The sequence below is a fragment of the Mirounga angustirostris genome, unplaced genomic scaffold (assembly GCF_029215605.1).
Source record: "Mirounga angustirostris isolate CCGP_5_RB_7025 unplaced genomic scaffold, mMirAng1.0.hap1 SCAF_6, whole genome shotgun sequence".
NCBI lineage: Eukaryota > Metazoa > Chordata > Mammalia > Carnivora > Phocidae > Mirounga > Mirounga angustirostris.
In genome coordinates this window covers 55,665,033-55,691,934 of record NW_026991714.1, presented here as the reverse complement: position 1 = coordinate 55,691,934, position 26,902 = coordinate 55,665,033, and the positions used below count along the sequence as shown (strand labels likewise).

At 45.5% G+C, this 26,902-nt stretch overlaps 1 protein-coding gene and 1 long non-coding RNA gene across 5 annotated transcripts in view; one reads left to right on the top strand and one right to left on the bottom strand.

Moving 5' to 3' along the window:
- LOC123846248 (uncharacterized) overlaps window positions 1-9,384 on the bottom strand; it is a 40,834-nt gene extending 31,450 nt beyond the window's left edge. Inside the window, exon 1 of the long non-coding RNA XR_006791235.2 lies at window positions 9,237-9,384. This is a non-coding gene — a long non-coding RNA (uncharacterized LOC123846248). The remainder of the gene's footprint in view (window positions 1-9,236) is intronic.
- The window catches only part of PRRX1 (paired related homeobox 1), an 80,285-nt gene continuing 60,237 nt past the window's right edge, over window positions 6,855-26,902 (top strand). The window contains exon 1 of one of the 4 annotated variants that reach the window (XM_064594335.1): window positions 6,855-8,299. In XM_064594335.1, coding sequence (XP_064450405.1) covers window positions 8,059-8,299 — 241 coding nt within the window. In that variant the 5' untranslated portion in view covers window positions 6,855-8,058. The remainder of the gene's footprint in view (window positions 8,300-26,902) is intronic. The other 3 variants (XM_045877472.3, XM_045877473.3, XM_045877474.3) reach the window with 3 other exon arrangements.

Here is a 26,902-nt window from a genome sequence, read left to right as displayed (position 1 = left end):
GGCAAAAGGAATTTTTTAAAAAAAATCCATGTTGGGAGACATGCTTCTAGTATTTTAAATGTGAAGCTGGACACCAAGTTCATGAAAAACAAAGGTATATATTGTATAAAAGAGGTGGATGGTGACTTAAAGTGTTGAAGTTAATAGTTCATGAGCTGCAAAGTGTTGAAATAAAACATTATTTCAGACTTTAAAATTCAAAAATGCATAAATCTGTTTATATCAATTCTTCCTTCTTCTTCTGTAGTGATAAAAAAGTGAGAAAAGAACTGGTTTTATTTGCAGTCATGCCTTTTATACTAAGTTCCTCACATACATGTTATCTCATAGCATCCCTTTGAGGTGAGCAAGAAAAAAATGGCCCTGAAATTCCTTAGCATTGTTTGCTGTGGAGCAGAACTTAAAATAAGGCAAATCTGGGTGGGTTTAAGATGATAAAAAATGGAAAAAAAGGAGAATAATACCTATGTATACCTAGCAAATATAACTGACCCATAGAAGATGGAGGCAGCCTGTTTGCTTACCTATGAGCCGTTCTTAGAGGAAAAGGGGGAGAACTGGAAGGAAAGAAGAGCGAGCCCTGTTTGGAATTAGAGATTTGTTCAAGGACTTGGGAGAAGGAAGCAGGTGGAGACTGGGCTGTGCTTGGCTCCAGATTTATGAAAGCAGCAAGCCAAAGAAGGTTATCCAAAGTGGCACACCCACTGGGTAGGCTATAAATAAGCACTAAAGTCAGTTGAAGGTCCTTATGGGTTTCAAATCAGCCAGACTTACCCAGGCCCAAAGCATTTTGTACCTATTCTGTAAGATTCCACCCACTTTTGCTTGGCTTAGAAACAGAGCTCCAGAGCCCAAAAGCTGGTCAGCCTGCAGAGGCAGAAAGCCAGCCTGGGACCTCAGCTCAGATGTCTTGTTCAGGGCCAAGAATCTAGTGAGTGTGCAGGTTCTCTAATTTTCAGAGTGTGATACAAAAAAACACCGGGCTTTAGCTGTTCTGGCACAGGAGTGAAGGGTCAGCAGTGGGTTCCCTGGCAGCTCTGTCTGCTGCTGCTCTCCCAGAACCATTCCCGGTTTTAAGCTTCTTCATCACAGGATTTGCCTACCCTTAAAGGACTTTTCTAAAATAGGAAGAGAGCAAGAATTTAGCCTTCTGTTTCTCTGTGGTGCTGGGAGGAAACTGAGCCTGGGCTATCTGATCCTAAGGAAAAGAGCAGAGGAAAGAAATTAACATTTGTAAAGACTATGGTAAAGCATCTTTCTTTTGTCTTCTTTATCCTCCCAACAGCCATTTGTGGTACATCTGAATTTTCCTAGTTGAGAAAGCCTGGAGTTCCTCAGGAGAAAGAAGGTGTAGTACCTGCACATTCATATTCCCTCTGAGGGCATTTGGCAAGGCATCTTGACTAATTGCTATGTTTTATATAATGTGAACACACCATAATATCATAACTATGCATTCACATGTCATGTTGCCCGTTCATTTGCTCCAGTATTATTTAATCTTCAGTACCAATTCAACCATCACTTATTGATTATTTAGTGACAGATTTGATGCCAGCTATGTAACATAGGCAGACCTTAGTGATAACCTGGATAAGCTGAAGTGGGCATCAGAGAGAGAGGAATTTGGGGTAACTCCTAGGTTTCCTACTGGGGAAAGAGGAGGAGCATGGAGAGATAGGTGAGTTTGGTTTTGGACATGTTGAGTTTAAGGTTCCTTGATGAATGAATGAATGTCAGCAAGAAGAGAGCTATTTTTTTTTTCCCTTTCAGGGCTTACTATATGCTAAGCCCTGTGTTAAAGGGCCTGCATACATTCTCATTTATTTTTACAAATATATGTCAGTAGGGGTCATGATTAGCCCTATTGGAAAGATGAGTAAACTGAGGCTTAGAGAGGTAACTACCTTGCTCACTTTGCACAACGTGATAGTCAGTAGGTGACAAGATTTAAGCTTTAGACACTGAACTCATTGACAAACAAGTAATAGTTAACTCATGAAAAGCTATGAGATCTTATAGTAACAACCAGTTTAATGGAAAGGATGGGGAGGATGAAAGACATAACCCTGGAGAATAGCAATATATAAGAAGTGAGCCGAAGAAAAGGAATATTCTGTGAAGACCAAGAGGAAGTGCTCAGAGCAATAGAGGACAAGGAGAAGAAATTTCAAAAAGAGAATGTTCAGTACTGTCAATAACAGCTGAAGCATTTAGCAAAATAAGGTCTACGAGTATTCATTGCATTGCCAATGTGCAGATTACAGATGTCTTTAGCTACAGCTGGCCCGGTGGTATATGCAAAGTTAGTGTCTAATGGTTTGAGGAGCAGATGGCCCCTGTGAAACTGCACTGGGTCCCAACTGAATATGTTGGGCCTCCCAGCCTATAATAGGATGGACACATTACCAGCATACTACTTGGAAATGTGTTTTTAGTCCTACTTTATTTCATTTTTGCAAAATTTCAATGTAATTCAATAGGGCTATTGGGTGGAAGTGAGGGTCAGTGGAGAGCATTCACCCATGCATGGGAGGAATGTTCCTAAAATGCCACTTATGATTTCAAGAACCAGAACTGGAAGAGCAAAGGAGAGTTCCTTTCAAGTCTGGCATAGAGTCTCCTTCTCAGAAACACTACAATATGGCAACCCTGCAGAATCTATCTTGTATTTTCCTCTTTTCCCCTGTTTCATCATTAATGAATATATATTAGATGGTCAACCATGGGCAGGAAAGCATTTCTACCCCCAAAACATATTATTTGCATGAGGGTGGTATTGTCTTGTTTATGTGTCATGGAACCTGTGACCTGTCACATGTGATTATCATGTCAGCTTAATATCATGTCAGGGAGTGCAACTCCTGGTTTCCACCTCAGAGGGGAAGCTCCTTAGGGTGGGGGACATTCTGCTAGCCAGATGAGGCAGAGTTCTGCCAGCTTCCAGTGCCAGGGAAACCCTGGACAGTAATCAATACCAAACCTAACTATGAATAGGACCACCCACGGGCACATGGCTGGAAACCAAACCTCCTTCCTACCTTGGTCTGATCTCTTGGCACATTTCCTTGTTAGTCCCAGCTTTGCTCCCACTTACTTGTGGAGGAATCCAAAAACAGGAGTTATTTTTTAAAAGGGTAGGGCAGAAAGAAGGGTTGGAAAGGCACTCTCAGATGCTGGAAGGATCATGAGGAAGAGGGTTCTGGTTAGTTACATCACCCAGAGCTTCAGATTTTTAATAAATACTGATTGATGGATGGAAGTCAAAGTGAAAGCCAAGGAAAGATCTACACATGTTCAGAGATTTTTGAGTTAGAAATGCTCTCCTTCCAACCCTTTCCCAAAAGGAAATCACATGGGGAAAGCAAAGTAGTGATTAAGGAACTAAACAGGCCACAGCGTTCTCTGGGGCCTTCTAAGTTCCCAGGCCAGACCTGCTGCCTGCTTGCTGAGATGAGCATATGCTCCCAGCCACAAGCTTCACTTCTGACATCTTTCTGCCAGATGGTCGTTCTTGAATTCTAGAGGTGCTTGGCCCTCCTGGTTCCTGCAACCTGAGCCGAGAGAACTTTGATCCACCAATCCCCCACACCCCCGCGCCCTCACCCCGCTAGGGAGCAAGGCCTGGCGCCTGGACAGCAAGGAGAGGCCAGGCCACGACCTTGGGCACTCTGAGAAGGCCTTTTCTGCCCGCCTCTGTGTGCCCCAAATAGAGCACGGGCGCTGATTCTGAGGGTCCCAGAGAGCCTTCTCCCGCCTGGCCAGCTAGCCCGCACAAACCCATTCTTTTCACTGTTTACTGAGTGAACGGGGCTCTCCATTCGATCTTGAATCTCCCTGTGGGGTTATCCCGATGGCTTTTAATTACAATCCAGCAAATCCAGAATCTCAGCAAATTACAAATGTTGTGTAAACACAATCAGGGTGTGGATCCAACCCACTAGTAATTGTTAATAGAAACAAAAAGGAAAAGAAAATAAAGAACCTAAAAAAGTCTAAAAAAGCAAAAAAAAAAAAAAATCTGCAGGGCCTATGCCTTGGGGATTTGCTTTCTTGGGGACCCTCCCAGCGCATCCTCCAGCCCACCCTGCCGCCGCGACTCCCCGCGGTGATTCTGGCTGAGGCTGGGGGACTCTGGGACTTGGCCGCTGCAGCGGAGGCCTACGGGGTGCCTGGCTGGCGGAGTGCTGAAGAGCCCGGCGAGCCTGCCTTCCGCTGTCCCGCGGCCTCCGCAGGATTCCAGAAAAAGGGCTCCGGATCGGGGAAAGGGGGTCCTGCCGCCTGCCTCCAGACCCTGTCCCAACACTGGCGTCTCCCTTTTCCCGGACGCCCTCTTAGTTTGACCCTGAGTTCCAGTTTCTGGGCTTGGAAGACATTCTGCCCGCCCCACCCTCCCCAAGGTCCTCAAAGGCCACCCCAACCGCTGGAGCGGGACTCCCAGCCTCGGGCCTCTAGAGCGGCGGCAGGAGGTGTGCTGCTGGGGCTGAACTAGCCCCACACAGTCAGAGGTATTTGAACTATCAGTCCCGGAGACATTTTGGGGAATTGTGCATAGAAAATTTTATATAATATAAACTATATACACACATATACATATTTGGTCGACAAATGTTAAGCAAATGTGTCCGATGTTTTTGTTGAAGCCGTTAGCATCCTAGTTAATATTGGTAGGACTGGTTGATATTACTACAGGAATGACAAGTGGATAATGTTAAGGGAGTGCCTGATCCCTCCCGAGAACACGGCGGAATATAAGTGGAGACGTCCGACTGTGTTTCCGAGGAGGGCCCATCTCTGATCTCTCTTCCCTGTCGCTACCTCCTGGTCCCTAACCAGACTGACTGACGGCACGCCAGGGACAAGGCAGCTTTCTCCCAAGGGCGATCTTCTTCGACTGACTGAGATCGCTGGGTCTCCAGGGGAAGAAGCATGTCCAGGGGGTGTCCGAAGCCCCTGACCTCTTACCCAGACCTTTGTCACAAAGGGCAGTTCGGTCAGTGTCGGGACAAAAAGAAACGTTAAATTCAACTGTAAATGAGGGTAGAGAAGCAGGAAGAGGCTAGGGCCTGGTCCAGGACTGAGCAGGCTCCGGGAGATTGGAGGAGGCTGACCCGGCTGCGGGGACAAACCCAGCGGTGCCTCGCTCGGCGTGCGGGGAAGGGAGGGCCACTCGGCCTTCTCACCCCAGCTCATCCAGCAGGACGCCTGGGGAAGACCTCTCTGTGCGATTAAGTGACGTCCATTGGAGCGAGCGGGTGGCACTGCCACGTGTGGCGCTCAGCTGAAGCTCGCGGAGGCTGCGGTGTTGGAAATCCCCCCGGAAGGCATCTGCCTCAGCGCTCGCACTCGGTGCGGGCCCACCCGGGTGCGCGGCCGCCTCCCACCAGCATCCCGCTAGCCCTGCCGCGCGGCTCGCACCGGCCCAGACGCGGACAGATGTTTACTGCTTAGAGCCCCGACCGCTGGGGAGATGGAGCGACGGGCGCGGCGCACGGCCCGGCGCTGGCGGGGCTTTGGGCTCCCGGTCGGGGGTGCGAGCGGGCAGGAGGGGAGGGCGAGGGGATGGAAATGGGGGTGGGGGGAGTGGGTGGACTAATGATGAAAAAGTCTCCTCCATCCCGGCTCCTTAATTAAATGCATGGAAAGAACCGAGGCGAGCACATCTGGTTTCAATCTGCAGCCCTTTGATGGCATCAAATGTTCTTTTCCCAGATCAGGGCTGGGAGTTCTGGGCTAACTATGGCCGTTTGGAGCCCAGAAACCATTTACACACACTCGGACCCTTTCTCTCCAGTCGAGCCTCTTGGCTATAGAAGGGAAAAAGGGGGGAAAAGTCTAGTAATCAAGCCAATGGGAAAGTATGTATGTGTGTGTGTATATATGTTTGAAGAACATAAAATGCCACAAATAAGCGCTTAATATTTTACTTACTCGTCATATAGTAACTCATTTCTAATGAGACTATTAAAGCTGTTACCAAATTCCAACAGGTCATGAAAAAATCCCTCAGCACCTCTCTGTTCCTTGTCAAGTTAGGGCTCAGCAGACGGACGGCACAGCATTATCCGTAGACTTGGGGGTTCCTCTATCCCTCCCTGTCCTTCCTCCTACGCCCCCTCCCCCGCCCTCCCAGGCACCCGGGTAGGACCGTGAACTGCGCAGGACCCTAGCCCGGCCCCTCGCTCCAGGAATGCCCCTGCCTCCTTCTCATCTGGGCAACGCGACCCTCCCGGCTTAGCGTTGTCGCCTAGGGAAGCGACCTTGGCCGCACGGAAGAGGTTACGAAATTGGCCAGAGTGGGGGGAGGAGGGAGCAATTATGCTACAGTCCTAGAGTCCTTTCCTCCAGCTAAATAAATATGTAAATTTCCTACTGCCCTGGCCCCGGGATTCCTAGCGGCGCGAGAGGCTCAAATCGATTCGGCGCCTTCTAGATCTCCCTTAACCTGCCTTTGGTTCGCGGAAGAGCGTGGGAGAGCCTCCCATTATTATCGCTCCTGTTATTTTATTACATTATTTAATAGGCTGTCTCTACGGAGCCAAACATAGCTTTAATTTGCTTGCTCTCTCCTTCGTTCTCTCTCAGACACTCCCCCACCCCCACCCCCCCAAAACTGTTAGAACTGCAGGAAACGCTAAAAAAAAAAAAAAAAAAAAAAAAGGGCAGAGAGAGAAGAAAATTTGATTGAGATAGTTGTGGATTTTTTCCAACAAGTTTCCCCGCAGCTGTTATCAAAACATGCAAATGAGATTTTCCAACAGGATCTTAAACAAATCTGGAGGAGTTAATGCCCAAGCAATATAATCAGCCCGTTTGAAGTGACTGTGGGTTTCAGTTTGTCTTTTCTCCCCGTGATACTATTGCAGGGGAATGATAATTAGACCTTTACTTTAAAAATCCAAAGGGGCTCTCTCGCTTTCTCTTCCCTCCCTTTTCGCTCCCTCCTCCCTCTCTCGCTCCCTCCCTCTCTCTTTCTCTCTGGCTCAGATGTTGGCAAAGGGGGTTTTCTTAATCAGACTGTTTTTTGGTCCGAGGGAAAGGAGGAAGAAGGAGATTGTGATGGAGAAAGGGGGTCTGTAAAACGTCAGGCACCGCACAAAGGCTTTGCCACGTAATTACAGGCTCCTATTAAGTCGAGATCTGCCCTCCCAGGGGTCTCCAATTTTCTTGTATTCCCTACAAAGCCTCCTCTGCATGCCAGTTTGTGCCTTTTGAAGTGCCAGAGAGCTTCTTGATCCAACTGAGAAGGAAAAAGGAGCTCAGCAAGAAGAGGGGGAGAGCGAGAAGGGAAAGGGGGGAACCCCACCACCACCCTCCTTCGGACTCTTGAAGCCCTTTTTTTTCCTTCTTACGAAAAGTAAAGTGAGAATCCTGCTCTCCAATACATCTGCAAGACATCACCCTCTCCTCCTGAAACTTTAGTCACTCCTGAGAATCCACAGGAGTGCAGAGAGGGGGAACACGTTTTCTTGAAGATGTTTTAAAGCTGGAACAAGCCTTCTTCTGTTGGTGCTTGAACTCTTGCCTGGGAATAACTTTTTTAACCTTGAAAAAAAAATCCACTTTGATTCTTCTCTCCCACCCCTTCTTCTCTCTTCTTCTGTTTGCCTAACTCCCCCGCCCTGCTGGCCTCCCCTTTCCTTTCTCCCCCTTATTATTATTTTTAGTGTGTGCTTGTGGACGCTTTTGGAGAGCTGGAAGGAATTTTTTTTTTTTGCTCCTGACTTGAACATAGGGTGACTTTTTAATTTTATTTTTTGGTGTGGATTATATCCTTGGACCGCGCCGGACTTGGCCTCAGGAAAGCAACCGAGGCTTTCGAAGGCTGTTGGTGCAAAACGCTCTGCTCTGCAGAAGGGGGTCCCCCGCCCTCTTTCCAATTTTTTTTGTCCTTCCCCTCCTTCTCTCTCTCTCTCTCTCTCTCCCCCCCCGCTCTCTCTCTCTCTCCACTCCCCCCTCTCTCTTCCCCACTCGGCTCCTCTCCCCCCCTCGCGCCCGCAGCGTTTGGTGTTGATTCGAGCGGGAAGAGGGGGGTGGGTGGGATCGGAGGGGGAGACCATGACCTCCAGCTACGGGCACGTTCTGGAGCGGCAACCGGCGCTGGGCGGCCGCTTGGACAGCCCAGGCAACCTCGACACCCTGCAGGCGAAAAAGAACTTCTCCGTCAGTCACCTGCTAGACCTGGAGGAAGCCGGGGACATGGTGGCGGCGCAGGCGGACGAGAGCGTGGGCGAGGCCGGCCGAAGCCTACTGGAGTCGCCGGGACTCACCAGCGGCAGCGACACCCCACAGCAGGACAGTGAGTGAGGGACGAATGCCCGCGGGAGTGTGTGTCCGGGACCGGGGGCCAGGGTACCCGCTGGGCGCCTGGAGCCCGCCCGGACCAGGGGGAGAAAGTCGGGGGCCAGGAGAGGTGGTGGCAGTGGCCGGAGGAAGGGCCAGTCACAGACAGGGAGGAAAGGATGATGAAAGGAGGGATCTGCCCGGGCGGGCAGAGCCCGGGCGGGCGCTGCAGGGGAGGCCCCGAGGCCCTGAAATCGGGGTTGGGGACTCTGTCCTCCGCGGACTCTCGCCGAAGCCGACTGGGCTGCCCCTCAGTCCCCGGCGAGCACGGCTGTCAGGTCTTCCTGCATGAGGGACAACCGGGCTGGCAGGGAAAAGGTCGCAGAGGGTGTAAAGTCGGGGAGCCTGCCGTGTTTGGGAAGGCAGCGGATTAAAAATGCCGAATTGGGTCGGGAGGACTTCTCCCGCGTCGCGAGTGTGGGTCGGGGGCAGGCGGGCGGAGAGGCGGAGGGCACCGCGCACAGTAGCCAGACCCGCGCGACTCCGCGGCACACCGAGCGCGGGCTCCGAAGGCCGGGGCGTGCGGGAGGGGCCGCGCTGGAGCGTCCAGCCCCAGCAGCCAAGCTGCTCTCTGCCTTCTGCTGTTGCCGCCCTCCACCTGCAGATGGGTTTGAGACCCCCGGCAGAATCAAAGGCCTGTGCCTCGGGAAGACGCGGGCGAAGCAAAGGGAGTGTCCTTTGGGGTGAAACCCGAGCTCCCGCCCCGCTCCGTCCCGCACAAGAGAGATGCGCGGGGGAAGTGCGGGCTCCAATGCCGAGCCTGGTGTCACATTCGAGGAGCTCTCCCTATTGGCCCTCAGACCTCCGGAAAAGTCCATGCAGTCTCCCTTTCCCATCCTTCCCGACTGATATCGCGCCCCCATGGAAATCTCGCCTGGCGTTATTAACCGTACCTTAAAAGGTGACTCCCAAGTGTATCCATACGTTCTGGAGTCTGTAACAGACCTGTCACCGGCATCATCCCAGGTGACATGGGGCTTGATATTTTCTCCTTGAGAGTTCAAGAGTCTGAACTTGGCTGGAAGTTTTTAAAACGAGGCAAATTCTTTTCCATTTCATTATTTGTAGACTGTTATTTTGTTCAAATTTGGAACCTCTGGAAACAGGAGACCCCGCCGGCATGCCATCATTTGAAAAAAAAAAAAATTGCCAATATCAGACTCTCAGGAAATAGATAGACAAAGCAAACAGGACCCAGAAACAGCTGGATGCAAGGCCCTGGCAAAGCGGTGGGAACCCAGAATGCCTCAATGAAACAGGCGGCAAGGAGAGCCCCTCTCTCTGGCAGGCCGCCTGCCCCTTGCCCAGTTTCCTTGGTCCAGACCTAGAATCCCCTCAGGGTGTTTTTGTTTTTGTTTTTGTTTTTGTTTTTAGCCAAAATCGAACTGGGGTCAATCCACCCTAGGTATTCCCAGAGGCAGAAGGCGATGGGGAATTTAGACTGAGAATAATCTGCCCTGGTCTGTCACTAGAGAAAGGCGGCCAGTTCTGAGGAATGAAGACCTGGTGTCCCCAAGTCCCAGGTAATGGCTGGGCACAGACGCAGAGGCTTCCTTGTTGAAGATATTGGTGCCTGGGGGGGGGGGTGCGTTGTTCATACTGCAGCATGAGTTAATTGTTTGCGTAGACACTTTGAACTCCAGGAAAGTGCACAGCAAAATAACGTGATTGCTTTTAAACATTTTACTAGGGAAAATTTAAATATGCAAAGCATAGGGAGAATAGTGTTCGGAATCTCCAAGTGCCTATCACCCAGCTTCACTGATTTCTGCACCTTCTGCTGGTCTTGTTTCGCCATGGTTAATTATTAATTGCAACATTTATCACTGTTCGGAAAACTGGAGGCTGCACCCACAACAGAAAACAGGGTCGTGAAGAAACTGCTGCGTAAAGGACCAGGGTGGGGCAGGAGAGACCAGCCAGTGTTTCTTTACCCCTAAAACAAGCAGAGGGATGTGAAAAGCAGGCCCAAGGCCAGTGGCCACAGCAAGCCCCGGCGGCCGGCGCCGCCCCATGGGCACAGCATACTACAGGGCTGGAGGGACGCCGACCGTTCCTGCCCTTTGGCTCCAAGGAGACGCCACCAGAAGGGAGCTCGGGGTTCGTGGTGGCCTTTTAGTGCGAATGGAAGGAGACTGGGCTATGGAGGCCGGCTGAGAAGCACTCTCGAAGCTGAGGCAGAGGTGGCCCACGGTGGCGGGGAGGCGGCCCAGGTTGACTCCTGTGAGACCCAGGCCTGGTGTGGCTGAGGTTGCGCAGTGCACGTGGTGTCCGCCCTGGTGCTCAAGGACAAAAAAAGGGCAGCGGGTGAAGTTGGGGACCGTGTGTCCCGAGGGAAGGGGATGAAATCTCCAGGTACCTGCCCGCTGCATTCTGGAGCACACACATCTCCAAGTTGCAAGGAGTAAGGAGGCCTAGTGGGGAGTGGGCCCGGAAAGGAAATTAAGGTAGAATACCAGCCAGGAAGAGGATGCTTAAGGAAGGATGGTCGACAGTTTAGAAGGAGGTAGCAGAAATGCAAACTGAGGTGATGGGGACAGAGTGACCGACACTTGGGTTTCTGAAAGTAGCAGAGAAACACGCTAGGCCTTGCTTTCTTGAGATGGCTGGGGCCTATTCTAACAAATAGTTGTTGCTTTTAGAAGCAATGTTCCCTAAACCTCCTCACTCATCTCTGAGATGACAATAGGAAGGACTGGTAAGTGGGGCGATAGTGTCCAGGAGGACCCTTGTCCTTAGTCCTCGGGTCCCCCATCAAGGGTTGCGGAGGGAGCTGTTTTGAGCTACTTGAGTGAGGACCGGTGGGCCCTGCTAGGCTTCCAGTCTGCAGTGGACCATGAGGCTCAGACTATGAATCGGAGAGGGGAGGAGAGGAGAGAAGAGGAGTTTTCAGGCATCAGGACTAACGCGGAGCTCGGAGCCTGAAAGGGGCACTAAGAATCAGGTGCCCCTTGCAGCCTGCTGGGAGTCTACCCCAGAGGGGAAAACCATAATCTCCTTTGGAAGAGATGGGAAACACATAAAAGACATGGTTTACTCTTCCAGCTATATGGAAACATGTCCTCACTAAATTTTCTTTTCAGCTGAAATTAATAAAACAGGTTCGTTCCATCTACACTAATCCTGCAAATTTTCCAATTACCACCTGGGCTGACCTTAGCATAGTCGAAAGCGAGAGCTTCTTGCTAATCTCCCTCACTCCTCGTCACAATTCTGTTTCCCCTTTGGCTGATGTTCGTTCCACTTTGCTCTCTGTAGAATGATCCCTTTTCCCTTTTACTGATTTTCCCAGCCCAGTAAATGTCTCAGACTTCTGGGTTCAGATGCCTTAAGTGTTTAAAAGAAATGGTTCTTTAACAGTTAGGAATCCAGTGGCTAATGGGGGAGTGTGGAGTGTGAAGAGGGGGTAGAACAGGGTAAGCCAGGGAGAGGAAAGAGGAACAGGTCATAAAAATAGGCAGACCTACTCCTAGGAGGACGGTGCATCCCGCTGTCATTTCTTAATCTGAACTTCAGCAAACTCTTAAAAAAAAAAAAAAAAAAAAAGCGCCTGCCTTCCACGTTCCCAACCTCTAAATTAGTGAAACCAGATTGTCCTAATAAGACCTTTTGTTGGAAACACATGTAGTCATAAAAAGGTAGACGGAAAGTCAATTAGACACGCGTGCACACACGCACACACTCCCAAGCTGGTACTAAGTGTGCACCGGGGCGCAGCTGGGCCCCGGCCTCGGCGGGTTGCAAATGCAGACCAGTGACGCGGGAAATCGATTTGTCACAAAGGGAGAGGTGTAAACGCGGTGCGATGGAATTGCCCGCCCAATCCTCCCTCCACACTCTTCTGGCCCAGCTCCGCCAACTCCCCCCACCCCCACCACCACCCCAGAGGTAAGCCCGGGGGAGCGGGAACATTCTCTAGGGTGCTCCCTAGTTGGAATACACCTCAGAATATCAATTTCCCTGGAGCTTCAGCGTTTGTAACACCTAGGGCGCCAGGAATTTCTGCAGCACAACCTTGGGGCCCCGGAGTCGGTGCTGGTACTCTGAATTTGGGCCTCAATTATCTTGATTCAAAGGGGAGCCAACGAAATATATCATTTTAAGGGTAGCCTGGAAGTTTTTTCTCTTTATAGGAGGCAGTGAAATCCAGGATCAAGGTAGGTCACTGAGTCCCCACGGTCGCATGTCAAGTTCAGAGAAGAGGTGGTAAATCTTGTTTATCTTACAGGCAGGGGCAGGGCGCTGGATGGCCTCCTCTTCATATTTTGGAAAAAATGGACTGTCTGGTGACTCCCACCCTCCTGGGGTAGAAGGGCAGCTTGGAGTGTGAAGGTCAGGGATCTGGGTCCGTATTAGTCGGAGGCCCCAGGCAGCCAATACTCTCTGGGGCTCCAGATCGCCCAGCTCTAGAGGACGTGAGCCCCTGCCTCCGCCCACCCCCCTTCATTTCTCGGATGGAGCCCTTTCCGAGACTCGGGAGCGCCCTGCCGCACCTTAGGTGTCATGCAGCCGTGCATTTTGGCACAGCGGCTTTAACAGTCCCCCACATGCTTAGGTCAGAACATAGGAGCATCAGGCAGGCAGCCGTGGATCACACGGAGCCCGGCAGTTCCTTCCTCTTCCCAGGGGCGTCATTTTAGATTTTACAGCAGGAGTGAATAAATCATCTCCAAACCAACAAGATGTCACACACACCCTTCCCCTGCGAAAAAACTCCAGCAGCTTCAGAACCAAGGATACCTTCCTACTCCTCTGGCTCCGATTCGCTCTGATCCGAGTTTTGAACGGCCCTCCCCGCCGGCAGCCACCTCCGAGGCCCTTTTTCACTTTTAAATGGTTATCTGTAGATTTTCAACTAGAGGTCCATTTGATTTTTATTTTAAAAGATGTGTTTCTTTTACAATTCCTCTCCTATAATACCCTGTTTACCTGCTCCCTCCTTCAGCAGGGCGCGCCAAAGGAACAGGCCACTAGCTCCAGGAGAACTCTGCTCCCTCACAGCGGCGCCAGGGGACTTGGGGACAGGGGTGTTGCAAGTCTGTGCTCGCCTCGTGTGCACGGCGATCCCCGCGTGTCTCCTGTTCCTGGTGGGGTCAGCTTTCAACGGTTCTGAGAAAATCTATTTTTTATTCTTTGAGAGATGGAGTTAGAAGAAGCCATAGGAATCACTTTTTTTTTTTAATTGGGGGAGTAGTATTTATAGAGAAGGAGATAAATCTTGCGTTTTTCTTTTTCTTTCTTTCTTTTTTTTTGGCAAGGGGTGGAAGAGTTTCTTGGGGAAGAGCTCCACCCCGGAGAAAAAGTAAAACTTGGGTGCTCAGCATCCTTTATTCAAACCAATTCGTAAGGTGAATCAAGAGGATTCTTGGAGTGTTCCTCTGAGCTAGAGATTAGATATTTACAGGAAATACTGGGATAAGGGGCTAACTTCCCGTGTCCACTCGGTGTCCAAACATTTACAGAACTACCTGTGAGTCCACGCCATTGTAATCTGATTAGGTGCTCTGCTCCGAATTCTGTTTTAATTTGATGCAGGGCCCAGTACCACCCCCATAGGTTTGGTGTCCTTTAACTTTCTTTTCAACAATACAAAGAGGATGTCTATGTCGACAGCATTAATTTTAATCCACAAGAATTTGGATTCTTGTAAATTCAAATAGCTTGATGAGCAGGCTAACAACACTCATTAAAAACGATCTCAAATAGAAAAACATTATCGACAAACTGCCACAACCTCCTTTTCTCTAAATGCTGTTTCTTATTAAGTCAATAAATGCGGAGATACATTGCCAAGATATCTGAGGAGACAGTCTTTGGTGTTTGGGGGTTAGCGGGTTTGTTTTCCACCTGTAGAACTTTTTGAGTAAGATGTCTCCACCCTGGTCCTAATATTAGAAGATTCTTGGTGTGGTCATTTGTCTAATTTAGTGAGGCAGCCTTACAGAAGGAGCTGTACAGAAAATTGTGAATTATCGATTTTAGATTTAGACTTTACAAAAATCACTACATTTCACTTGTCCTGGAGCCACTTTTCTTGAAAAAAAAAATCTAGGAAGATGAGTACAAGGATAATAGTCACTTTAAGGGCAAGGTGGGGAACAAAAACACAAACAGTGGTTGGGGAGGAAATTTTATGAGAGAAAATAAAGAAAACTTGTCAGAACAAATCAATCGCACACACAACTTCTCAGAAGAGTCCAAGGACAATCAGAATCTTAAGGATTCTGCTGCTCCTGTAAATTCTCAGATATAGGAATAAAGTCATGGCCAGAATTCAGTCCTCAGGTAATGGATATCCCAGCCCCTTTGCTGCACCATGGAATGAGAGAGCTCTAATTCCCAAGAACTTTGAGGCTTATTTTTGCTACTATTGATTTCCCCAGACTTAGCTTCAAATGAGGAATGAATTTGAAAAATGTGTATTAATTCGAATCCCCAAGATTCGAGTTATTATAAAGAACAAGGACAGGTCCTCTGGTTCCTATTTTGTCTGCTTGGAGCTATTTGCAAGCGTTTGGAAATGGTCTTCAGGGGCGGGCAAGGAGAGACTATACCGAAACTTTTGTGCAGAAATAGAGATCGCACTCGGTCTGAATAGCAGGCTCTCATGGAATCTCACCATTTTTATGGGGTGGAGGAGGGAGGGAGTAGGGAAGAGTTAATACAGAAATTCAGTGAAGAAGAAAATTTTAACTTTTAAAGCAGAACTCGACAGTATCTTAGATTTTAATGTCCTCCATCCCGACTGGAACAAAGATGCAAACACCCCTTCCCCACCTCAGCCCTCGTCCTCCCAGATCCAAGGGCATTGAGGTGCAACTCGGCAGGGTGGAATGTACCCGCGAGCTTTGCCAGACGCGCCTCTGCTTGCCTTCTCCTACCGAAAGGGGGCGCATTCCTCCTAGGCCTGGGAGGGACCTACCCTGCCTTCAGAAAACTTGGGACTCTGTCAGCAGAGCGACACGCTGGAAGACCCTTCTATACAAGTAGCAAAAGATAGGAAATATCCATGTCATGAAGACACTCCAGGGACTGCATAACTATATGCTAGACACGCATTTTAACAGAAACATGGAATTAGCTTGCAGGCTTGCTTTTGAAATGAGGGTGCTCAGGATTCCAGGGCGAGCAGGAATGGGGAGGGGCGCTCTCCCTGTACTCCCTAGTGGGACTAGATGACCCTGGGTCAGTGGGTGCTAGGGATGGTGCCTGGGAAGGAGAGCGTTTGTCTCTGCGGAGGTGGGCGAGACATTTCTGCATATAAACTCCGGGTGCTTGAAGAAGGAGGGGTAGATTGGAGAGCTAGAGTGCGGCATGTTAGGAACAGCTGCAGACACCCACCCTCATCGGACCCCAGTCTTCACATAGGGCAGACCCTGGCCATCCTAGAGGTAGGCCCTGGGCTTAGGGATACCCTCTTTCCTTCAAAGGAAGGACAATAGCTACCCCAAGTCTTGTGTGGGCTGAGACAGTGACTTCCACTCATCCTCCCTTTTTGGGCAAGAGTTTCAAGTGATTTACAGGACATATGAGGAAAATTCTTAACCCCCTTCTGTAAATCTTGGGATTTTCTACTTCTCTCCCTACCACACCCTGAATTTGGAGGTCAACAAGGCAAGGCAACAGTGGGAGCAACAAACTGGCAGAATGAATACTTTGTCTTCTTCGTAGAGTTGGTGGTTAATACATACCTTCCAAGATCATCTGAGCTTGGGTGTTCACTAGAAACAGAAGTGCCAGGCCAGAGCTGCAAGGGAAATTGCATTCCCACAAACGTTTGTCTGAGAGCAAGAACATTCACCCCATTCACTTAATTTCTCATCATCAGTCATGTCATATTTTAAAGGACCTCACAGTGCTGGAAGGTGGTGTAGTTATAAATAAGCATAAAAACAGATGGGCGCTCTCCCAGTACTCTAAATATATATGGGGAGGCCAAATCTTTTCAAAGAAGATTCAGATATATAACTTAAAGGCCAAGGGGCCCGACTCAATCAGAATTTGAGCCAGGATATGCTAAGTTTAATCAGCTTGACTATGAGGCAAAGTGAAAGGCCTAGCCAGCACTTTGGATATATATAGAGACAACCCCATTTGCTCAAGTTTCCATTGTATTTATCCACACAAATTCATGCTAGTGTGCAAAGGGCTTGGAGGATTTGGCCTGGGCCTGGAGGAATCAGTGTCCAGCCTCCTGCCTTTGTCAACCATCCTTGTCTTCTCTGCATGCCCTGTGCCCTGACTGGCTGTCCCAGAGATGTGTGCTGCCGAGAAAACTGGTGCCTAGAGGCCATGGACGCCTCCTAAATGCTGTTTTCTAGAATCCTCAGAAAAGGAGATAGCCGTTGAGCTCAATGATATATAACACAACCAAGCATTTTCATGTGTTTTTCCTCTCTGATAATTCGTTTTATAATAGCCCACTTAAGAGACTTCTTGGGAGTAGAGGTTTGGGGAGCTGGTTACTGTTCGTTTCTTTTTCAGTAACTCATGAATACATATAAGTTGAAAGTTCCAATGGAAATAGGTATTGAATCTAATGCTTTATACCTGGGCATTAACTTACTGTCATTAATCCAGAGTGGGAGGTAACACTCAGGAATTACGTACATTGTGACTTTCTTTCCATTTTCTGCCAGGTCTACTTCCCTAAATACCGGTGTGGATCACAGTAGTCCTATACCACTGGGATAGCTGTTAAACTGTTGCCTTGGCTCAGTGAATGCTTAAGTGATAGAATCACCCCCCCATCTTTAGTGGATCCCCTTTCAAATCCAGCCAAAGCACTGGGTCCCCTCCGCTCCCCTTCCCACTTTATACCATTTGCCTAGGAGATCTCCTCCAGGCTCACCGTTTCAGCAACCATCTGCATACTGAAGATTCCCAGGTTTCGGCTTCACAGCAGAACTTCAGGTCCATATGTGCAGCTACCGATTCAACATTTCCATGTGAACGTGACAGAAGTGCTTCAGACTCAAAAACAAAACATGGCACCGATGAGCTCCCTTTCCCCAGTCTGATCCGCTTACAGCTTTTCCTGTTTTTCTGTATCACAACATGGGGATGCAAAACTCAGAAATTTCAGACTCATCCTGACTCCTTCCTTTCTACCTCTGTCCAGTCCATGTCCAAATCTCAACAAGTTTACCTTCTAAAATCACCTGAATCCATCTCCTCTTAAAAATCTGTGATATTTTACCTGTACTGTGTACCAGCCTCCTAACTAACTGGGTCTCCCTGAATCCATATTTGTCCTCCTATCTGTAGGTGGTGCACAGCGTGGATATAACAGATACTCAAGGAAAATTTGCTGAATGAATATAAGGCATGCTAGTGCATTCTTTTACAAACACATTTTTTAAAAATCATGGCTCTCTTCTTTAGGACTCACAATTGCTTTTTATTCTTTAAAAAAATTTTTTTTAATTCAACTTAATTAACGTATACTATATTATTAGTTTCGGAGGTAGAATTTAATGATTCATCAGTTGCACAACACCCAATGCTCATTTCATCAAATGCCCTTATTAATGCCCATCACCCAGTTACCCTATCCCCCTACGCACCTCCCCTCCAGCAGCCCTCCGTTTGTTCCCTAGAGTTAACAGTCTCTCATGATTTGCCTCCCTCTCAGGACCAAATTATTTGTCCTGTTTTGTTTTGTTTTGTTTTGTTTTTAATCACCTTTTATAGTCTATATTTCCATTCATGTCCCAGCAACCTGCCATTCACACAGAGAACAGAACTGTTCCCCTACTTTTCCCTAGTATGCTAGTTAGGCTAGGACATTTCCCCATGTCCTCTAGTCCCCTTTCTGCTTCTCTGACTTCTCATAGGAAATTTCATGCTCTGTACCTCTTTTTTGCAAACCCACCCATGCTACCTTTCAAGGTTCTGCTGCTTGTTCAGCTTCATTTTAGACCAAGAAAACCCCTTCCCTCGATGCTTTTACTATAGAAATAATCAGCGCTTTTACAAGTATTGCTTAATTATTTTCTAAATATATTATGGTTGTTAATATAACCTTGAGGATTTTCTTAAGATTAGAGATTTTGGGGGAAGGGAGTAGGGGAGAGGCATATTCCACAGTGTATATAGTAAAGCTGCAGTAAGCAAATTAAATAGATCTTCTTCTTCTTCTTCTTCTTCTTCTTCTTCTTCTTCTTCTTCTTCTTCTTCTTCTTCTTCTTCTTTTTTTGTATAGTGTGGTTCTGCTGTTTTTGCAATTTCTAGCTGCGAGTAATTTTTTTTAAATATAAGCATAATGCCAAAGTGCAATACATGCTCATTTTAGAAAATGTATTATTTTACATTAAAAAGTTTAAATGGGAAAGTAAAGTCACCCATATTTCACTACCCCGAAATAGACGCAGTTTGTAGTTTGGTGTTAAAATATTTCCTTTTTATTTTTTACACAATTTTTATATTAACATTCTCCATTACCAATTTTTCTTAAATCAACAGAGGAATTTTTCATCCCATTTTCAAAGGTTGAGTTTCACCCCAAATTAAGAAAATACACAAACATGTAGCCCACTTGCTCTTATCAGAAAAATTAAACAAACACACAAACAACAAATAACACCTCCCCAAGGATTGTGGGAGCTGTGACGTCATGGCCATTTCCCAGAGTTCTCGGGTTCCGGGGGGTCCACTCCCAGCAGTAAAGACCTTCAGAGTAAACAGTTTCTTTTTCTTTTCTGCTTGTTCTAGCTGGGAACCTTCCCTAGACATGAGCACATGTCTCCTTTTGAAATTGGAAAAGCCTGCATAATACTTAAAGGACATTCCGGGACCACAGTTGGAGAGCTACTGCTCCAAAAATTAGTTTTAGTAAGGAAGAGCTCCATAAAACTGTTAAGGAGAAAATGTCTTAAGGGACTGTACATTTTCTGTTATTGTAGATCTCTGGCTCTTGACTTTTCGTTTTATAAGTTTTTTTTTCTTTTTCTTTTCAATGTTTTAAAACTCATACAATGCTTTTGTAAAAAAAGGAGGAGGAAAACGACATTTATTTCTCTGTACCTTGTAGGATGATGAGCAGGTAGACTAGTGACAGCACACAATAGTGTATTTTGATAGGAGAAGCACTTACAAAAATAAAAAAAAATAATGCATTTATCCATATACAAAAGGCTACAGTGCCACAGCCCTTATTTAAAGTGATAATTGCAGAGAAAATATAAATTGTTATTATGAAGTGTATTTAAAAATCGTTCCCAGGCAAGTTGATGTTAAAATATTTGCCTGATGAATGCAAATATTTTCTTTAGGGAAAGTATTATCAAGTGATGTAAAATCGTGTGGAAAAAAATTTTTAAATTATGAATTCGATATATCTTAGTAATTGATCTCCCTCTCATGGGAAAGGGGGAACAGAGAGAGTAATCATGATTTTCAAGGATTAAAAAACCACACTTGCCCAATAAAAGTTTCTGCAGTTCCCCGCATTGCCTATTTCTGAGGATTCTGAGGAAAGAAAGGAGAACCACCCAGAGAGCTCTTTGCCTATAACCAGATGTGCTGTTCAGCAGCTCTACTCAAGTTTGAGGGAAGACCACAGGATGAATCCTCAACACATTTAAGAAATAAAATGTAATTTAGTTCATTAATCATGAAACTGAAATCTGCAGTTTTGCTACACATATTTCAAAGGCTGAATCCCTTCTGACAAGAGAAACAGAACATAGTATCACTGCACACTTGACTGTTATGAGTCTGTTCTTAGTTTCCCTCAGGGAAGAAGAGATTTTTCTGGGCGTGATCATTTTTACTCAGAATATATGGAGTACTATTTAAATTTATGCCTTTCTTATCCCCCTTTACCCCAACATTCTCCTTCCTCAGGGTGGTAAGAATATCTTTTTTTCGGCTCTGTTTTGGATTTTTTTGGTTTGGAGAATCAGGGCTACCTTGAACAGCTAGGAAATTCCAGCTGTATCTGGACAAGCCTTTAAGTCAATCATTTTAACTGAATTACTATATATACTCAGACTGCTGGAGGATTTAATTCTTTTCCCTGATTACTTGTATAAATTAATGTCCTACTTTGTCTTAAAGAATTAATAACATTAATAATATGAGTAATAAAGTGACATAAAATATTAAACTGCTTCACCAACTCCAAGAACATAGACCAATGCCATTATGTTTTATAAAACCAGTTCTAAGAAGTAGGTCGGGGTAGCATAATTATTTTCATTTTACAGAGAAGAAAACTGGCTTGGAAAGTTTTAGGGAGCTACTGTTAAATGACTTGAATATTTCCTTCCTGATCCTTTTTTGTTTATTTATTTTTTCATTCTATCCCATCATCTTTGATGTCAACCAAATTCTTGTGGATGCATTATAGTCTAGTGAAACAATGCTGAGTTAGGAATAGGGAGACCAGCATGTCACTTCGCAGCACATTACCATGCTGCACAAATCTCTTACATCCTTTGGCTCACAGTCTTTGTTATACAGTGGGCATGTAACTGCTATACCTGTCTTCCTCATGGGAATGCAGCAGACCAAAAAGGTACTGCATTTGCAAACATACTTGAGGAATAAAGGGCCAAATTTATTATTATACCATAGGAATCAAGTGGAGACTTTTCTAAATTGTGTGATCAAGCAAAAATTTAAAGCTAAGAATGTGTTTCCATAAATTTATCCTCAGCCGTCAAAAAGTAAGAATCTTTAATTTAGATTTAAGGGCATCAGGGTTTCAAAGCATTTTACTTTGTATTTAGAGAATTTTGTTCTAACTTATGATTCTACAATTTCCTTACTGGTTGACTTTAGATAAATCTCTGGGTCTCGATTTCCTCACCTAAAAACCTGACACGTTAATAGCTATTACACAGGTTTGTTGCTTGGAATAATGAAATAACATGAACAAAGACTCCAACACCCTACTTCCCTGTTCCATTGAAAGCATGCAAGTAAATGTTTGCTCTTTTCCTCTCCCATTTCCATAACATCTCTGACAAATGTCCCTTACTCCAGGCTCGGATATATTTTCAATGTGGTTTCCCAGTTGATGTTGGAGGCCATTTTAATGTCACTAAAACTAGGAATATTCCCATACTCTAAAAGTCACGCTCTTACAGCATGTCACTTACCAAGTGACTAAGTAGACAGATGTTTTTGATCTACAGTCAGGAACTGACGCCTTATGATTTCTAGTGACGCGCATAAGTCACACAAGGAGTGCCTGGCAGAGCTGGGAGTCTGGCTCAGAAGTTCCCGACTGTGGTCCCCTCCTTCAGGCCACCCTTCTCCTCGTTAGCATGAACCAGTAATCTGAATCTCCTTCAACTCTGAGATGGCACCAACCTTTCCTATTTCCACTTGCTTCATGCATCACCGCGACTGTGCCGTGACTGAAGAAGACAAAAGCCCTTCTCCAATTTCGACACTGAATTTAATGGAGAATATATGACATAAGCTTAGGACATCAGATGTCAAGACTTCTTATCCCAGACCTCACCCAGCCACTAAGTTTCCCGGAGACCACCATGTTGCATTTTCTCTGTAGTGTAATGTCTCTGACATTGCACCGGCTTACCGCTCCTCTGAGACTTCTTTGGGGTTTAATTTTTTAGACATGAATAATACTTGCCCTGCTAACTGTGATCATACATAAAGTTGCCATTCTTGTGCCAACTTGGGTTTCCTAGCCAGTTGAAGAAGATAAACATTCTGTTCCCCAGTTTGGTATGTGACCTGCTTTCATATGTATTGCTTTGAAATTTGATAAACCTAGAAGACATACAGACTGCATTTCTATATCATAAAGCATGCAAGACTCTTTATTTTGTTCCCAAGCAATTGATGATTTCTTTGGTAACAGATGAGCATCACCTGTGGTACATGTGGAGAAAATGGGTCACTGTGGGTGAGGTGATTGGACGAGTTTGTTGCATGACTTCTGTGTGGGTCTAGAGAAGCAATTTACCATGTGCTTTATGCAAAGAGAAGCAAAACATCTAAGCATGCTCAGTGGGTATTAGTTGGATATTAGGAACACAGACCTGTCAGCAATACCAGTTCTGACATATGGAAAAGTATGTATGTGTTTGCTAAAAATGCTGTGTGTGCTTTACAGGATTATGTAGTCTCTAACTGGGGTATGGAGAGCTGGATTACCGTTCTCCTTCAGAGAGCATGGAATCCTTCGTCATGTAGGAAAACTTGTCTTTGGTCCTTGTTTATTCATTTCCTCCTTCTATGTGTCCCCTATGTGCAGTTCATTTCTAACGACTTAGAGGCAAGAGATAAAGAGAAATAACAGATCATCTGATTTTTTCTCTACTGTGCTTACAGTCGAATCCTGTAGATCTTAAAAGTGTGATGCCTGGTTTGTCTTCATCAGAATGAACTGAAATGTCTTGAAATGCAGATTCCAGGACCCCATCCATACCCAGGGAAACAGAATCCCCCAAACACGTGCATTTTTATCCCAGATGATTTTCATATACCATCAAGTTTGCAAATGTAGTTGTAGACTGCGTTCTTTCATAGTGATTGGCATCGAATGATGTATTTTTGTGTGCCGTCCCCTGTGTCCTGTGTGGTCCATTGTTATTAAACTCTCCCCTTATAAGTGTTGGTTTTATCTCTTCAGCCAGGTGTATAAAGTTTTGAAGACAGGGGCAGACAGGCAGATATTTTATACTTCAGAGCACTGATGGTGCTTTTCATATTGTAAATGACTTAATAAGCAGTTATTGAGTAAAGAATGCATGAAGCATTCTAGGTTCCTGGCACTGTTTTAAGTGCTTCACATGAAAAAAAAAAAAAAAAAGGAAAAGACATTCAAGGTGATTACTAAAGGTTGTAAAAATCCTAACTATGACTAATTTTAGGTGATTGTTTTCTTAGCTCTTATTCTGGAAGAAAAAACATGTGCCAAACAGGGCAGTCTATCACACAGATACTATTATTTGCAATTTAACTTCAGTTTTAAGTATGTTTTTAGATGAAAAGTATGCCACGTTTAGGAAGTTATAATTCAGTATTTTGTATTTCTTTTTTTTTTTAAAGTCCTTCCTTCCTGTCTATGGTTGATAAAGTACAGTTTTTCTATTTATGCAATTTTGCTTACTTATTTTATACACAGTCTGAAAAGGCCAGTTTTTTGTGGGTTTTTTTGCCAGCATATAGAATTTTATTAAAAACCATTCAATGAGTAGGATGGATTTCGGTGTTTTCTAAACAAAACCCTGAAGCATGAGTTTATGAGGTTCTGCATAACTTCATCAACTCATACTGTAGAGGAAAAACGTTGGGTGTCACATGGTAACTGAATAGACTATTCATCAGCATGCAGGAGGCACCCCTGAGGGCCTGCAGAAACTCTTGGGTGGAATTTTCAAATGGATAAGGTCCTGAATTACCAAGTGGAAGCCAAGGCCAGACTCCACCTTGGGTTGCATCAGTTATAGACCAGCGGTTCTAAACATTAGCACACATCAGAATCACCTGGAGGGTTGTAAAAACACAGATTGTTGGACTCCACTCCTAGAATTTTAATTCAGGAGCCTTTGGGTGGGGCCACCAAGTTTTCATTTACCGTAGTTTTCAGATACTGGCTGTGAGAAGGTTTTATTTGAAATTCCAGTGTAACTTTTCTAACTTTGCCATGTTTGAAGACAAGTTTATCCCATTAATGGGGTACTAGGCTTGGCACATACTCAAGTTACGTCTGAAATATCTCCTTTTAAGGTATGCTCCAAGGCTTTTGTCCTAAATGGATTTTCTGTTAAATATTAAGCTTTTTTCCTAATGAAGTATATGTAATTCATAGATTGTTGTCCAAAGAGTGTGTGCAGGGGGAAGGGAGGAAGGATAGAAATAGCCTCTTAAATGACAGGCCATTTAACTCATTAAACATCATTTGGAAAAGCAGGGTTAGTGGACTTTAGAAAGCTCAGAGGAAGAGAACAAGAATGGAGGGCCCTTGCAGAGATGAGAAGGGCCAAAAACCAAGGGGAAAGGCTTTTCTGGAGCCGTCTCCGCAGCAGAGACCACTGCTGAGTAACAGGCCTCGAAGCCCATCTGGGATCCTTTGGTGACATGAACTTTGCTCTAGTGGTTTATGACATCACTGGAACCCCCTTGGTGGAATTACAACTTCATAATTCACAGTTAGCTGTTGTTTATTTTATATTTAATCATTTGTGGAGCACACTGGCAGCATACCCAGGGGAACTGTGTGGTTATGCTCCTGCAAATCTTCTTGTTGCATAATTAAGTACGTCAGAAGTAATTCACCAAGTGTCATAACATCCCGTATTTCAGACTCGCAGATGCTGGCCTTGGTTGTGATTGTCCTGAAAGTTATCCCATCTGACTCACCTTCTCAATGAGTTTTCCTTTTGGAGGAAAAGTTACCAAAGACAGCTGGGCTTCCGGGTTTAAATGCAGTTTTCTGAGTAGCAAGCACAATGCTTCCATAGAAAGACAATCCCGTATGTGATATTGATGTCTATAATATAACTGTAAAATGTGGTTTTATTTCTATTATCCCATAAGGATATAAAATGAATCAATCAAATAACAAAGAAGGCTTCTGGCTTAGCCTAGGGAATGGGGATTAGGCCCTGTATTTCTTGGTGTTTGGCCCTTGGCTGCTCAGAAATGACCCTACTTATCTAGTGCCTTTGAGTCTTTCAGGGAGAGAAGGGAGAAAGGGAAGGGAATTAAAACTTCCTCAATCTTTCCTAAAGGAAAGAAATGAAGATTTATTGAGTACCCAACATGACCAGGTCATGTGCTGGGTGATTTATACTACTTATGTTGTTTGAATTCTCACAGTAATGTTGAGTGGTAAATATTGTCACCCTCCAATTTACAAATAGGGCTTTGAGACTCCGAGGAGGCTTAGCAACTTGCCTGAAGCCTCAAAATTGGTCTTGATGAAACCAGCACTTGTCCTGATGCCTCGGGTACTGCGTATTCCATGATCCTCTCATTTACCTTCCACTGGCTAGAAAATTGGAAGGAGACGGTTGGGAGCTGAATGGCTTTTCTGCCGCATTTATTCAGTGGGACACAGAACTCTAGTAAATGTAGTCCTGGACTGTGTATTGGGATTGCAAAAGAAAAAATGCAAATAATCCATCAGGAAATGATATCTTTGTAAAGAAAACGCCCTGATGGCACTGGATACTTAAGTGACAGTTGAGCAGCAAAATGGAGGTTAATTATGGGGCTCAGTGAACTTGAATGAAAGAGTGAATGAGAAGATAGTGTTAGAGAAGAAACTAGGTGAGCCAGAGAGCTTTTCTGAAGGTGAAGAATTGATTTTGATCATGGTTCTGACCTTGAACACCCCAACAAGACCCTCTAAACTATAACCTTATGAGATTGGAAGAACAGCAATGTTTTTTGGACAAGTCTGTTGAAAATTAAATCAGGTATATGTGGATCTTCCTTACCTTTCCTCACAGGTGGTACAAAGCTTCTCAATTGCATCAGTTCTGATACTGGATAAGAATATTAAAAAAAAAAAAAAGATCCAAAATTTCTGCTTAAATTCCCTCCCCCTATGGGAAGAAGTTGTGTGTGTGTGTGTGTGTGTGTTTGTTTTTTAAGTTAAGAATAGGATTTTATTTGAGAGATTCAGACAGTCTGATTTGGTTGTTTGGGGCTGGAAATTCATTTTCCAAATGCACTGTCCTAAGGGGTTGTTAGGTTCCCTGAGAGCCTCTAAAAGGCTGGTAAATGTATGAGACAGATGAACTATAGTGATGATGGAGGCAGCCAGAGTGTTGCTTCTGGAAGAAAGTGACTTAGTGGCTCGATGGTAAGAAGGAATGGGATGTCTTGGCCTCTTTATTGGTGTAGGACCAGTGTTGGGCAAAACTGAGAAGTAGATGAATTTAATCTCTGCACGCAGCCTTCTGCAACACCCACCCCGGCCACCAGTGTCTGAATTTGGTGTTGATCCTGTGTGCTCTCATGTAACACTGTACAGCTTCTTTAAGAATGCCACTGAGGTCCAGGTGCCTGTCACCCTACTCACCCCTCTTCTCTAGAGTTCCCAGTAAAAAAGGAGGGTAAACAGGCGATAAGTCCCCATTTTCTGGAATTTGCTGATAAAACAAAGTTGGAGACTTAGGTTTAAATCTGTAATGATTGCAGATTACAGATTACTCTTTCTTTCTCTCACTCACTTTCTCATACATTCAGCAAATTTGCCTCGAGTACTTGCTGTGCACCAGTCATTATTCTAGGCGCTGGGGATTCGACAGTGAAAAACACTACTTGCTTTTTCTCATCAACCTTACTTTCTCCTGAGAAAGAAAGGCAATAAACAAGTAAATAAACAAACAACTAGATAAATAATGCAATTATAAATAATGATAAGTCCTATAAAGGAAATAAACCAGGCTTATTTGAGCAGGGATAGGAATGAAACGAAGGCTCTAACTATGTGGAGATCAGAGTAAAGACTGTTGGAGCATTTTATCTACCAGGTAAAATCAGGCAGCAGAAGTGGACACGTACAAAGGCCAGTAGGCATGAACAAACCTGGGAACAGAATGAAGGACAGTGGGGCTGGAGGATA